The sequence below is a fragment of the Clinocottus analis genome, unplaced genomic scaffold, assembly GCF_023055335.1.
Source record: "Clinocottus analis isolate CAN_PGR_092001 unplaced genomic scaffold, fCliAna1.0.p SCAF_4, whole genome shotgun sequence".
Taxonomy (NCBI): Eukaryota; Metazoa; Chordata; class Actinopteri; order Perciformes; family Cottidae; genus Clinocottus; species Clinocottus analis.
In genome coordinates this window covers 15310242-15325267 of record NW_027176153.1, presented here as the reverse complement: position 1 = coordinate 15325267, position 15026 = coordinate 15310242, and the positions used below count along the sequence as shown (strand labels likewise).

Below are 15026 nucleotides of genomic sequence, written 5' to 3'. Positions count from 1 at the left end.
GGGATTCTGGTAATGTTAAAACAATTGTCAATTCGCTGATCTACTGAAAGGTAACAGATGATATTTCTGCAATTTCTATTTCTGCAATTGCTACTCCAGGCCTCTAAAAAAAGTGCTATTGATGAAATTATTATTTTAATTAACTTCTGAGCTTGCATTTAAGAGACAGCTGAGCAAATCTGCTGATGAAAACCATGTAATACCTTTAAAAGCTCCAGAAAGAAAGCTATTAACTAGAACTTCAGTTGGTATTGTGCAAGATTAAAATTAACTTTCAACCTTCTCCCTGTTACTTTTCGTGTGTGGGAGCAAATGATTGCAAAACATCTCCCTGATGAAACTCTTTTGAATGCACGTGATTGATGGTGCCGTTTAAAAGCTTTGTAAAGTAAGACCTGCATACATTTTTGCAATATAGACATAAGGTAGCTTGCTTTGTGGTTTCTGTCAGAACTTGAGTCTGTTTTGACTGCTAAAACAGGATTTCCATACACGCTACCTGTCGTCGGTCATCGGTTGCATTGTCACATGAGATGGATACACCGGTAAGAGCAGCTGCCGAGCGTCTTCATATTCACACACCCTGGAGGTGAACCATGACTGTGGGCAGAGTGCAGACAAAAGAACCGGTCGGTAACTGCCTGATTGTTTACACACACTGAGGGTGCATTCACAAGAAGAATTTAAATCTGTTATCAGACCAATAGCCAATGGGCTTCGAGCATGTCCTACCCCCTAACCACGTGATCCGCCCGATCCAGCCCGGTTCACCCCGCCCACCTCCTGCAGAAAGAAACCAGCCCACTTCTCCGCCGAGTCGTATTAAGCAGCTGCGCGAGTCGCCATCAGCCACATTTGATTCAAAATGGCAATGAAACTAGCTTACTGGGATATTCGTGGGGTGAGTGCAGCCGTCTTCTTTGTTCATAAAGTGTTCCCTGTTGTGTGCAGCGCACACACTACCGCGTCACCGACTTTCAAACTATTCATGTCTGACTCACTAACATAATCGTATACTCCATAACTTCATTGTTCTTTGTGAGCATAATACGTATCGACAGCGCCTCACTCGGGTTAAATGTTATGCAAGTCAGTAACATCTGACGCGAACTGTATTATGTAAAAGTGGCCCTGTGTAGTACTGTAAGGAGTTAACTACTCGTGTGGTGTAACAATCTAGCGTTAGTAAAATGTTTATCCATTGATATGGTTGTCCTTTTTAACTTGCAGTGGCATAGAAACAGTTTGCTTTGATTTGCCGCATACTTTTTAGTTTTAACTTTGTCGAGACTTGAAACCTCAATGATTAAATTGTATCGCACAACAAAGCAACATTTTGAGACTTTGCAGAAAATGATTTGTACTTGTACCTGGTAAACCACACATTAGTACAGCAATTAACATACTTATTGATTGTCACCTATATGTATTTTGAATAACTAAAGTAAATCATTTAATTGGCGAATAGGTTTATCAATTAAGATTTGCTGATGTTTGTCAATTCGTGTCACCTGTTCATATCCATGTGTGAATTTTCAAAGTCCAAATGTGTTGATTGTGATTGTGTGCAGCTCGCCCAGCCTATCCGTCTGCTGCTGGAGTACACTGGCTCCAAGTATGAGGACAAGTTCTATGTCTGTGGCGCAGGTAACTTTCCAATTCAACCTTTAGTTAATGATTTTAACCAAAATAGTGACTGAAGGGTCCATATATCTTACACTTGATCATCTAACCCACATTTATTTCACTCAGCTCCCAACTTTGACAAGAGCTGCTGGTTAGATGAAAAAAATAAACTTGGAATGGACTTTCCCAATGTAAGTGAGGTTAACTTTGACATATTAATTGAAGTATAAAGGCAAATATAAAACACAAATGGATAATGGTTTTAATATCTCACCATAGCTGCCTTACTTGGAGGATGGAGAGCGGAAGATCGTGCAGAGCAATGCCATCATGAGATACATTGCTCGTAAGCACAATTTGTGTAAGTATTGTTTTTTCTCCACATAATAATATACATTTTGTTTCATATCCACTCTGAATGTTTGTAGTAAAAGTATACACTATTCAGGTGTCTCTCAGTCTTGGTTCCCAGAGTGCCTCATTGAATCTGATCTGATCACAGGTGGAGAGACGGAGGATGAGAAAGTCCGTGTGGACTTCTTGGAGAACCAGGCGATGGACCTCAGAAACGGCTTTGTGATGCTGTGCTATGCCGACTATGTGAGTACTAAAGAGTTTAACATCACTGAATGAGTCACTTTAACCCTCCCAAGTCTCCACTAATGCCAACATCACCTCTCTCAGGACAATCTGAAGCCGGGGTACCTTCAGGCGCTGCCGGGCCTACTGAAGCAGTTCTCCAATTACTTGGGGGACAGGAAGTGGTTTGCTGGTGACAAGGTATGTCCGTCAGCCATAAACGTGTGCTTCTTATGTCAGGTTGTGGCACAGACAATTTTAAAGCTGCATCACTCAAATTACAAGGCACAAATAATACACCATCACATGAGATACTTGCATTTGACATATTATTGCCTTTTTGAACTAACATTTCCATTCTGAGTTTTGATAAATATAATTAGGGTTCAACCTGCTGTATGTTATTAACTTTGTCATGTGCTGCTGGGCATGTAGCTTATATTAGATTTATTAGAGCCTTTTTTTTAATGAAAATGCTGTTGATTTGAGTTGGTAAGGTGAGACCAAACCAAGCAGTAAATCTGTGAGGTGAAAAACCCAAACAATGAGCTTGATCAGATCATAGAGCTGAGCGACAACTGTAGAGTTGGGTGACTGATGTAAAGAGAAAGGGGCCGGTAATGGTGAAAAACACTCACTTCATTTGACATTAAAAAACTAAATTATGTGATAAAACTAAATTATTTGTTTGTGAATTCTGATTTGTCCTCATGACAGATCACGTATGTGGACTTCATCTTGTACGAGCTGTTGGATCAACACAGGATGTTTCATCCCACGTGCCTGGATGAATTCAAAAACCTCAAAGATCTTATTGACCGGTTTGAGGTGAGAACACTCAAATGTTTGATTTTGTTTGCAACTTTCAGTGTCAGGTGTTAGATGTGATGTATTATATGTATATTTTTTAATACCTTTTTATTTTATCATGTCATCATAGGCTCTTGAGAAGATTGCTGCCTACATGAAGTCAGACCGATTCATGAAAACTCCTGTCAACAACAAGATGGCCAAGTGGGGAAACAAGAAAGAGTAGAAGACCATTTTCACAAGTGCAACTATTTCTGTAACTAATAAAATCAAGACAAGATAAAATCTTGTTTGTAGTATTCCTTTTTTTTAAGCTGGTTGTGTCGACTGAAAGTCCTTTTTTAAACATATTTTACAACTTTCCAAACATTGGAAGTAACTTCTGCATGCATTCTTGCAGTACAGACATACAGTAGCTTTCCTTGTGGTTTTTCTGGACTTGCATCTAATGCAACATCTTGGCTGGATCACTGTATATGTACAACTGATGCTCATGGCTGTCTCAAGGATGTTGCAGTTCTGTTTGAGCTGGATACAACAGATCACATACCTGTGCTTAATATAATTAATGTTGAGTCTACCTGTCGCCAGTTTATCGCAGGGAACATTCAGAGACAGACAACCATTCATGCTCACATACGGTCAATTTAGAGTCCAATTGACCTCAACTGCCTGTCTTTGGACTGTGGGCAGACACTGAAGAACCATGAGGGAACCTACGCTGCCACGAGGAGAACATGCAAACTCCACACGGGACCATTGGGGATCGAACCCCAGCCTCTTATTGTGAGGTGACCCTGCTAACCACTGCACCACATGGAGCCTAAATCTTGATACCATTTGATGCAATTCTGTGGCAACATTAACTGTAAGAACCAAAACCAATGGTGGTCTATGCATAATACATGACACCATTGTGAATTGTCTAAATCATGCCAGTAAACCAATCTTCCAAAAAAAAGGCTAAACAACATAGTTTTAGGCAATTGTAAGATGTAAAGTGTCTTCATTCCACAGAGGCTAAATAGAAAAATAAGTTTAATCAGGAAAAGCAAGACATGATCCAGAATATGAACATAAACTTTTGAATGCTAGATGTAAATATGCACATTATCAGGAATGACTTAGAAATGATGTTGCAAACTGTATGTGCAAGCCAATATGCTGGCACGTAAATGTCATATGTGTACAGATGATGTTAAAACAGCTCTCTTAGAGCCTCTACTCTATCATACAGCTTACTTGTGGTGCAGTTGCCGAAAAACCAAAATGAAAGAGATTTAGATGACATGTAATGCTTTTAGAATGTTGCTCAAGCGCCCAAGATGGACAAGTGCAAGCCATATGTTTGTGACTGGTCAAGTTTATGCTGTGTTGAGGAATTGTATTTACGCATATAAATGTTGATTGACTCGATAAAACATTTAACCACAAAGGCCCTGAGCCAACAGTGATTTAAGGTGTTTTTTTTTAAACATTACAACAAATGTCCCTGTTGTCTAACCACAAGTGACTTTTGATCTGCTATGATTATGCCTGTATATCATTGTCCTCGAATTGTTGATTATTTTTTTTGACAGCTAAAACAGGATTTTCACACACGCTACCTGTAGTCTTTCATCGGTTGCATTGTCACGTGAGATGGATACACCGGTAAGAGCAGCTGCCGAGCGTCTTCATATTCACACACCCTACCATGGCGGTGCAGACAAAAGAACCGGTCGGTAACTGCCGTATTGTTTACACACACTGAGGGTGCATTCACAGGAGTAATTTAAGAGGAGATTTCTACATCGCGTGACAGCCGGTTCATTCAGGTTCACCCCGCCCATCCGCTGCACAAGTAAACCAGCCCACTTCTGCGCCCAGCAGATAAAGTTGCTGCGCGAGTCGCCATCAGCCACATTTGGTATCTGGAAGTGATTCAAAAATGACAATGAAACTAGCTTACTGGGATATTCGTGGGGTGAGTGTGCAGCCGTCTTTTTTGTTCATAAAGTAAACCTCGCTCAGGTGAAATGTTATATATCTTAGTAATAAAGTAGGTATTGTATAAAAGTGGCCAGACACGTGATCAATAGAGCGTTGTTAGATGAGTTAACTATTTGCAAGCGGCTCAACAATGTAGCTGCTATATTTAATCTCTAACCGCTAAGGTCGCAAAATGTCTGTCTCCATTGAAATGGTTGTTCTTCTGAACTTGTGTTTTGCACTTGGAGTTGCATGGAAATAGTTTGTTTTGGTTTTAACTTTGTCAAGACTTAAACCTCAATGATCTCGCACAACAAAGCAAAATGTGACAATTGAGACTTTGCAGCAAATTATTTGTACTTGTACCTGGTAAACCACACATTAGTACAACAACAATTAACATACTTATTGATTGTCACCTATATTTATTTTGAATAACTAAAGTAAATCATTAAATTGGCGAATAGATTCATGATTAAGATTTTGCCACAACTGGTGTTTGTCAATGTCAATTCTCATCATCTGTTCACGGCCATGTGTGAATCTCGGATCCAAATGTGTTGATCTATAAGCTAAGAAATGGACTAACCCCTTTCTCATCTCTGATTTGTGTGCAGCTCGCCCAGCCTATCCGTCTGCTGCTGGAGTACACTGGCTCCAAGTATGAGGACAAGTTCTATGTCTGTGGCGAAGGTAACTTACCAATTTAACCTTTAGTTAATGATTTTAACCAAAATAGTGACTGAAGGGTCCATATATCTTACACTTGATCATCTAACCCACATTTATTTCACTCAGCTCCCAACTTTGACAAGAGCTGCTGGTTAGATGAAAAAAATAAACTTGGAATGGACTTTCCCAATGTAAGTGAGGTTAACTTTGACATATTAATTGAAGTATAAAGGCAAATATAAAACACAAACGGATTATGGTTTTAATATCTCACCATAGCTGCCTTACTTAGAGGATGGAGACCGGAAGATCGTGCAGAGCAATGCCATCATGAGATACATTGCTCGTAAGCACAATTTGTGTAAGTATTGTTTTTTTTCCCACATAATAATATACATTTTGTTTCGTATCCATTCCAATATTTCTCGTGGTCTTCTTTTTTAAAGGAACCACACAAATATACAGTTTTCAGGTGTATCTCAGCCTTTTGTTCCCTGAGTGCCTCGCTGTATTTGATCTGATCACAGGTGGAGAGACGGAGGATGAGAAATGTCGTGTGGACTTCTTGGAGAACCAGGCGATGGACTTCAGAATCGGCTTTGGCAGGATGTGCTACTTTGACTTTGTGAGTACTAAAGACTTTAACATTGAGGCTACATCCACACAAATATGTATTTGTTTTTAAAAACGAAGAGTTTCAGCATTGTTTTTGAAATGCTCGAGGTGCCTACTGTTTTTTGAATATGCATATAACATGACTATTCACGTGCGCGTACAGTGTAAACGGGAAGTACACAGTTTCGTTAGTTGCAAAAAATACTGCGGAGTAAGAACTGCATGGGCAGGGAAAAAAAAGGTCCAGAGATATCTTTACTTGGACAAATCTAGTTTCCTCTAAAAACGGGTCATGGGATAGGGTCGTGACCAATCAGGGAAGGACACGCCGTGACTGCCAAGACCCAATCAAGTATGCAGGTGTCTACACCATTGTTTCCCAACTTCTCTACTTACACCCGTCCACTCCAGAGTTCAAACCTATCCGTTTTCGGTACTCCAAAACTCTGACATAGTGTGAACGCTCAGTGTAAACGTGGGAAAAGATAAGCTTTAAAAATGGAAATGTAGTAGTGTGGACATGGACTGAAAGAGTCACTTTAACCCTCCCAAGTCTCCACTAATGCCAACATCACCTCTCTCAGGACAATCTGAAGCCGGGGTACCTTCAGGCGCTGCCGGGCCTACTGAAGCAGTTCTCCAATTACTTGGGGGACAGGAAGTGGTTTGCTGGTGACAAGGTATGTCCGTCAGCCATAAACGTGTGCTTCTTATGTCAGGTTGTGGCACAGACAATTTTAAAGCTGCATCACTCAAATTACAAGGCACAAATAATACACCATCACATGAGATACTTGCATTTGACATATTATTGCCTTTTAAACTAACAGTATAACATTTACATTCTGAGTTTTTTTTTTTTTGATAAATATAATTTAGTCTTGAACTGCTTTATGTTATTAACAATGTCATTTGGTCCGGTAGCTTCTATTGGATTTATTAGAGACACTTAAGTCATTTGACTGTTTGCTCAGATAAAACTATTTGTACAGCTATACAGTCTCTGGTTTGCCTTTTTTATTTTGCTTTTTAACATGGGAATTCTAATTTGTCTTCATAACAGATCACTTACGTGGACTTCATCATGTACGAGCTGTTTGATCACCAAAGGATGTTTCATCCCACGTGCCTGGATAAATTCAAGAACCTCAAAGATTTTTTAGACCAGTTTGAGGTGAGAACACTCAAATGTCTGTTTGCAACTTTCAGTGCTGTTTGTATCTACCGGTCAGCAAATATGCAATCTAGCACCTTTTTGTGTTTCTGTGATATAGTCTCTGATCTCTCTCGGTAAACATCGTCTCTGCGGTGGCCTTGCAAGGTATTTTTTTTTAATGCGTTGGTATGTTATGTCATCGTAGGCTCTTGAGAAGATTGCTGCCTACATGAAGTCAGACCGATTCATGAAGACTCCTATCAACAACAGGATGGCCAAGTGGGGAAACAAGAAAGAGTAGAAGACCATTTTCACAAGTGCAACTAACTCAGTCACAAATAAATAAAGAGAAAAGATTGTTTGTAGTATGTCTTTTTTTATTAGCTGATTGTGTAGGTTTCAAGTCCTTGAATCACATTTTACACTTTCTCAAACAGGTTCATGCCCTTTTGTAAGAACCATTTTTAGTTTAGTCAGAAAGTAAACTCAAAATAAACTCAAGACAAACTCAAGTTTGTCTTGATATTTAGAAAAGTGGAAACTTTCATTTGAGTTAAAGCACTTCCTTGTCACATTTTAATTATTATTTTGACTGATTAAAACTCATTTAGTGACTCTTTGATTTGGGATTCAACTTCAAACTCATCGTCGGTCCATAACGTCGAAGCATCAATTTAGAAAAGATATAATTTAAGGGTCATTTTCAACCTGGACCTATTTTCCTACATCTTTTGGTCGACCGACTTATTGGGCAACACCTTTTTTATAATTGGTCATGTATTGAGGAAGAGCGCTGGAGAGAGCAGCCTCTCGCATTCAATGTGAAAGTGCTTTAGTTTGCCATTGACCGGTTCTGTTGTGTGTGACAACATTATGGAAAGAGTCTCACTCAATAAGACTGTATTTTTACAGTATGCAACTTTTTTAAATGCAGCTGTTAAAGAATAGAAATGTTGTTGAATACATATTGTGGTTTACTCTGAGGAAAACTGCTAAATTTGCTTAAGATAACTAGAAGTACATTAAGTAAAATGCAGTCATTAATTTGAGTAACTCATAAGAATTGCTGCTGGTAATAAATTATACAAGTTTAATTCAGTAAATGCTCCTTCCCTTAAGAAAAAAAACAAATGCCAAGAATTTAAGACTAAAGGATAAATTAGACACAATAATTCCAGTTGTTAATCTGAGGATGAAAAGTCAGAAGAAAACAAGCTGAAGAGCTCCGGGTCGTTAGTAGCGGCCGTTGTACACGCCTGAGGGTTCACTGGCGAGCTGGAGGAAACAGGATCAAACATTACTGATGTGCTGGATGTTAGAATGTGTATCAAGTGAAACACTACTTACTGCTATGGCTGATTTAATGGCCTGCAGCTGGAAGAAGACCTTGCCTCCTTCCTCAGGACAAACTGTCCTAATCTCATCCTTGGTCAACCCCAGAAAAAGTTTACCAGTCAGCACCCCAAGGCTGGTCACTGTGCTGCAGATGAAAAGACACAGAATATCTGACTTTAGCTGCCTTACGAGTCTTCTTTACAGTACAAACTACCTGTGCGTCTTTATCATGCAGAGAAGTGTCGGATACTTCTGTTTGCTCTCTGAAAAAAGGGCTTTTGTGTACTTTGCCCCCTGATCTGTCAATATGTTGCAGAATGTTGACTCAAAGAACTGATACCACTGACTGCTTTTCATCTAAAATGAAAGCAATTTACAAAAATGTAAATGTTTCTTTCAACTTGTTTCTTCTGTCTGTAGGTGTTTTTTATGTTTCTGCCTGTCTTGGCCAGGTCTCCCTCGAAAAAGAGATTTTTAATATCAATAAATTTTTTTAAAAACTGTTAAAGCTCCCAGCCAGTCTGTGCATGATTTCACTCACATTTTGGAGAAACCTTTGTACTCCAGCCAAGCTTTGACCTCTGTGGGTGTGGAGGTCATGTCCAGAGTCACAGGGCCGCGATTGTTCCGCTGTCGGGGAGAGAGAATAAAGTCACACGGGAAACAATATTGGTTCCTCAGCTGCACCACGTGTCGCTTCGCTCACCGGAAGATCTTCCATGAGCCCCTCGTGCTTCATGGGCCCCAGAACATTCTGAGGAACATGGCCTTCCTCGTTACGGGCGTTGCGAACAAGCCACCATTGTTTGGATTTCTGAACCACCTGTAAAAACGACGACACATCTCATGATCCTATATAGAACATGAAACTATATTAAAATACCCAACAGTTCATAAAGTAGTTTAGATTAGCACATTATTAAACAGCTTCAGATACACAATGCAGCAATAACTCAGTGAAACATTAGATATAATAGTGAAACACTGACAGAACATTTTTCCTGAGTACATTTAATTTTGACACACATGTTGTCAGTGGGGGTGAGCGCTAAAAAACAAACCCAACTCCAGTGCTTGTGACTTTGCTTTGGACTGTTAAAGTTAAAGACAATTTTCCTGATGGTGGCAGATCAATTTTCAACGACAAACAATCTTTGCATTGTGTTGGACAAGGCAAGCATTTATACTTATATTACACTTGTACTTATTGAAGAAGGTAATTGTACCAAATTGCTTATCTTACCTCAACAACATCACCTTTCATAATGCTCAACTCGTGGTTGTTCCTGGCCATGAAGTCGTAAATGACCCGCATGTACAGGGGTGGCTCCCGGGGGCCGGGTGGGAAGCGCTGGCTGCCGCTCCGGCTTATTGGACTGTTCTGATAAGGGAGTGAGGAAGGCATGTGTCTGGGGGCAGGCGGCTGCCAGCCATCATAGAACTGTAGGATGTAAAGTGGGACGTCATCGTCCGGCCATCTAGATCTACGAAGTGATAAGAGCGGAGTCAGTCAAGTTCGAAAAAAGAAGGACGGATCTAAAGTAAGTTGCTTTTTTTGAGCTTTTTCAGACATTTGTGAATGAGAGCTGCGATAATTCAAGCATGAGCAATACACCCAACAAAAGATCAGTAAGAAGTCAGGTCCTAGCCTAACATTTAAAGGGCTTTGATGACAAAATGTTTTGGAATCACTTTTTTTATAAAATCGTGCCTCCTTCCTAAAGAGTTTTTAAGAGGGAATTACAGTAATTCGAACATTTTGGAAAACATGCTTATTTGCGTTCTCGCCAAGAGACAGACGATATTGATACCACTCATGTCTGCATGGTGAACATGATGCTGGTGCCAGCAGATGCTTAGCTTAGCTTGGCACAAAGACTAGAAACAGGAAAACAGATGGCTTGCACTCCTCTCTAAAAAGCAGCTATAAATGCAAATACGGTTTATGTGGTCAACCAGTCAATTTGAGTTGTGTTCCTGAAGAACTACTGATCTAAAGAGACTAAGTGTACGTGTCATGCTGGAGGGAAGTTAAACACCAGCACAACCTGATAACTTGTTCATATAAAACTGATCATCATAGTATTAAACTATAGTAAACACAGATGTCCCCTTCCTATAGTTTCTTTAACCATACCTAAAACATAAAAAGAAATTAGCAGTAGTTTCAATTCACTCCTGTCTATCACATTGTCTATAGCACATGACTAAAGCATTAACTCTGACCTACATTTACATAACCTCAAATACACACAGACTACGCCCAGGTTGGGGCGTGCCTGTGCAGGTGACATTTACAATCAGAGGGCTATATATGTGAAGGCAACAAGCTTGATAAAAAAAAAAAGAGTTGTGTAAGTGTGTGAGGGCTATGAAGGCCTCTCGACCTGGGGATGTTCCAGCTGTCTCCCAGAGACCTCCACAGGAGGTCTTCCTCCGAGTCTACGACCTGACTGAGCAGCTGCATGGCTGCCTCCGTCAGCAGCGGTGCGAGCACAGTGGGAGGAAGGTCTGCAGGATACAGAGGCAGTATCTGTGGAAAAATGGAAGGAAGTAAGTATCAACTGTTGTGCCTTGAAAGTAGACTCGTCCAGTGAAGAGCTTACCGCGCCTAAACCAGTGAAGAAGATGTGGACAAACTCCGGAGCAGTAGGGCTGCTTAGTGTCCCATCCAGCTGGCCCTGCAATACAAAGAGCGTTTTATTCATACTCCAAGTCAACACATGAGAGGGTTCACTCACAATATTTCCAAAACCACTTTTCAATTTATAATCTTTGGAGACATTTACCAGAAGATTGAATCCATACTTGACTTTCTGAAGATAGGAGACATATTCCTCCCAGAGTGGCAGACTAGAAGTGGATGCTTCAAGAGAAGGAAAATAACTGTATCAGACATAAACATCTGTGCTATTTGTATGTCAGCACCTCTATAGGAGGTCACTTCTCCAGTAATGACTTCCAGAAGAAGATGTGTTGGAAAGAGAAACAGGAAAAAAAAAGAATATTACCACTGTTCTTTGCTTTTTTCTTCTTCTTAAATGCGTTATTTTTCTTCTTGTCCTCTTGCGGTAAAACAGATGCATTTGCTGCAGCAGACACTTTGCCCATGAAGATCTCCAAATCATTTATCACGTGGTTTAAAATGTCCTGTGAAAAAGGTGCATATGCATGACACAAATCATCAAGAGCTTTCTTACAATGTGTCATGTGTGGGCATGTTTTCCTTGAAATGAGAGAAACGATTAGACATCTACGATCATTTATCACTGGTATAATCCACTATCTATAAATCATGACTAATGTAAAAAAACACTGGCAGTACTGACTGTGTTCCTCTCGGTGTCCGTTTGCACAGCGACCTCGGGGCTGATATGTAAATCATGAAGATCAGGATGGTGCATCATTGCTTCGTTTGGGGGGTCAAAACGTGGAGGCGCCATAATTTCTACAAGGCATCAAAATGAATTGTTTGAAGACGAACATCAACACACACAGTATAAAACATGCTGGATAACGTTATTGCTGAGCCCATCTTATTTACACAGAACACATCCATAAAGCTTAAATTAAAGAGTTTGTCTTCCATGAAGAAAGCACATCTTTATAAATAGCTGTCAGTGCATGCGATCAAGTCTACCTGGTTCTCTGCTCCTCCACTGAGGGGCCGGGTGGTCCGGCGGTGGGGGGGGCCTCTCGTGCTGCACAGGACGAGGCCCAGCTTGCCTGAAACTTCCTGGAACATGTTGCCCGATGATATTCTCGAGATTAGTCCTGAGAACGTCAACGACAGACAGCTGTTAAAGACAGCTTTATCGTTCTTTCCTTCCTATTAATGTGATTTAATGTCCCTTTAGACAGAATATCCTGTGATATTGTACCTGATGTCAGACTGGTCTCTGCGTGGCTCCACAACATCTCCTCCTTTTTGGACTACCTTATCCAAATCACTCTTGACAAGCGCCGCCTGGTGAAACACACATGCTTTAAATCTAAACTTTGTGACAGCAACAAAAAAAAGCATCGTTATGAAATAGTTACACTGGTTTCAGATCATATCCTTGATTTCAGAGATTGCACACGACAACATGACTAACACATCCTTTCTTATCTGGATGCTTTCAGGAGGTCAAGTTCAGAAATGTGACTCACCCCAGTCTCCTCACAATGGAAGATGAAGACCTGAGGGATGCGTTTGTTGCGCTCTTGCACAGTTACTGTCAGCAGAGAGTTGTAGGCGCAGCTATCCAGCACCGCTTTGGTTTGCAAGATGCAGCTCAAAGGCAGCGACTCCAGCTCTGACTTTAGAATCAGATTAAACAGTTAATAATCCATATTGAAAGTAGAGTTTTGATTCTCAAAAAAAAAAAAATCACAACTATGTCTTCTAGTTCTTTGTTTTTATTTTCTACTAAAGATCAATGTCAAACACTGAAAATCTTTTTCTGTCTTGACCAGGAACTTTCCTCCTTCTATACGCTGTATCTAACATTACTAAGCATCACATTTTCTATACAAACAGCAGAACACTTGGAATTCAGAATGAATGTTGTAACGTCCACGTACATTTTTGGCTATGCACCGTACTTGTTAAAAACGTTCTGAAACGTGAGGCTACCAACCTTAGTCTCGATGTCACTGAGCAGTAGATATCCCCTCTGCACCTCCATGATCATCTCCTGAGGCCACAAGCGACCTTTGGCATCCAGCCTCTTGAGCTTGGCCAAGCAGTCGTCCACTGTCTTCACCTCGCGGCCGTCCAGCTCACAGGTGAACAGGTGCTGCGGAGTCAATGAAGAGAAGTCCTGGATGAAGAGAAGCTATGGGTTTGACAACGTCTCCATGCTGGTGCACATTTCACACTCATTTACCTCCACTCTGACATTAAAGTTGTCAGGGTGTCTGTTCAGCGTCTCGGAGTACTCCTTCCTCTGCACTGATGGGAAGAAAATGGATTGAAAAAAAGATGTTATACGTTATAAGAATTTATATATAACAAAATGAGAGGGTTGTTTATGTCCGAGCATACTGTATATTGATTTTCCACTAGGTCTGGACATGTCGTTTCTCTGCAGTGGAGCAACCTTGAAGTCATCTTGCTGGAAAGCTCGCCTCTGAGGGATGTCCTCCGGTGAGAAACCCCTGAGGTGTAACGAAGGCAGTGATTTGAAGATATGGCATAGTTACCACAACACACTGATGTTTTATCATGAAAGCGTGTGCGCACATGTTTATAGTGCTGTAAAGAATCAAATTAGTGCTCCAAGGCTTAACAAAATTAATTCCAGTGACTGTGGAGTCTGAAAATGAAATTAGATTGACTTACCTCGGCGAATACGAGAAAGGTGCACTGTTTCCAAACATGTTTGAACTACGTCTTTCTTTTGTGGAAAGTTAAAACTTCCAATTTCTCTTAGAGCCACTTGAACCTGAAAGAGTGAGAAGATGTTCTGTCAACATTACACCTGTTTCACGTGAATCAGGTGAGATGGTTACAGATATTTACAGAATCTAACAGCATGAAGCAAGAATGACAAATTCTATTATTTTTACAAATTCAAAGGCAACAAAATTCAACTTTTCTCATTCCAGCACTGTCACCCTCTAGTCAAGTATATTCAGGTGGCTGATGGAAGCAAGTAGAAAACATTAAGATTACACTACTGGTATTTATTACTATTTACTATTATCTTGTGATTGCTAGTGTCTGCTCTTCAGTAACAGTTACATAGCTTGGAAATTAAACTTCAATGTAAACCGAAGCAGTGAGGCACAAAGAAAGACATTAAACCAACAGTTAGTAATAGTTAAAATGAGCAAAGATTGAGTAATTATTAATCTGTGTCTTGAAGACTTGACGTCATGGGAGACAAAGGGAATTTTGAAGCAAAGACACAGATTCTGGAAACATCTGCTCCAATTCAACAAAGATTAAACTCATCACATAATGTGTTTTAGTCAGAGCGTGTAGATTTAGGCTGCCAGATGAGTTCCTGTCAACAGCGTACACTTTCAACAAGAGCAAACACATATCATTTCTAGACAAGAAGTTAGGCCAGCATCAGTCAAGTTTATTTACTTCCCTTCATTACAATCGTTAATCAGCTTTACACAACGTATCGGTTACCTGTCAGTGTTGGCTCTGCTCTGGTGTCATCTTTTTCTTCTGTTAAATAAGTCTTCTAGCAAGCAACGAGCATCCGTTCCTCACAAACTATGGAGAGAATTGTCTTGACTTCCTGCTTGAAATCACCAGGATCAA

At 40.3% G+C, this 15026-nt stretch overlaps 3 protein-coding genes across 3 annotated transcripts; 2 read left to right on the top strand and 1 right to left on the bottom strand.

Annotated features, from left to right (window-relative positions):
- Positions 1-791: 791 nt before the first annotated feature.
- On the top strand, positions 792-3300 carry LOC137800280 (glutathione S-transferase Mu 4-like). The gene is made up of 8 exons (XM_068597408.1): positions 792-901; positions 1572-1647; positions 1753-1817; positions 1906-1987; positions 2129-2226; positions 2311-2406; positions 2923-3033; positions 3146-3300. Exons 1-8 carry the CDS (start codon positions 866-868, stop codon positions 3239-3241), a joined length of 660 nt encoding a protein of 219 aa, XP_068453509.1. The 5' UTR covers positions 792-865; the 3' UTR covers positions 3242-3300.
- Positions 3301-4761: 1461 nt separating this feature from the next.
- Positions 4762-7794, top strand: LOC137800305 (glutathione S-transferase Mu 4-like). Its single transcript, XM_068597452.1, has 8 exons — positions 4762-4981; positions 5604-5679; positions 5785-5849; positions 5938-6019; positions 6186-6283; positions 6858-6953; positions 7337-7447; positions 7635-7794. Exons 1-8 carry the CDS (start codon positions 4946-4948, stop codon positions 7728-7730), a joined length of 660 nt encoding a protein of 219 aa, XP_068453553.1. The 5' UTR covers positions 4762-4945; the 3' UTR covers positions 7731-7794.
- Positions 7795-8608: 814 nt separating this feature from the next.
- eps8l3b (EPS8 signaling adaptor L3b) lies at positions 8609-13878 on the bottom strand. The gene is made up of 16 exons (XM_068598283.1): positions 13794-13878; positions 13636-13700; positions 13387-13545; positions 12917-13066; positions 12646-12731; positions 12405-12538; positions 12094-12212; positions 11776-11914; positions 11554-11630; positions 11371-11445; positions 11152-11297; positions 10008-10248; positions 9471-9587; positions 9306-9394; positions 8777-8909; positions 8609-8704 (listed from the first exon to the last, which is right to left on the bottom strand). Exons 1-16 carry the CDS (start codon positions 13822-13824, stop codon positions 8663-8665), a joined length of 1803 nt encoding a protein of 600 aa, XP_068454384.1. The 5' UTR covers positions 13825-13878; the 3' UTR covers positions 8609-8662.
- Positions 13879-15026: the final 1148 nt, after the last annotated feature.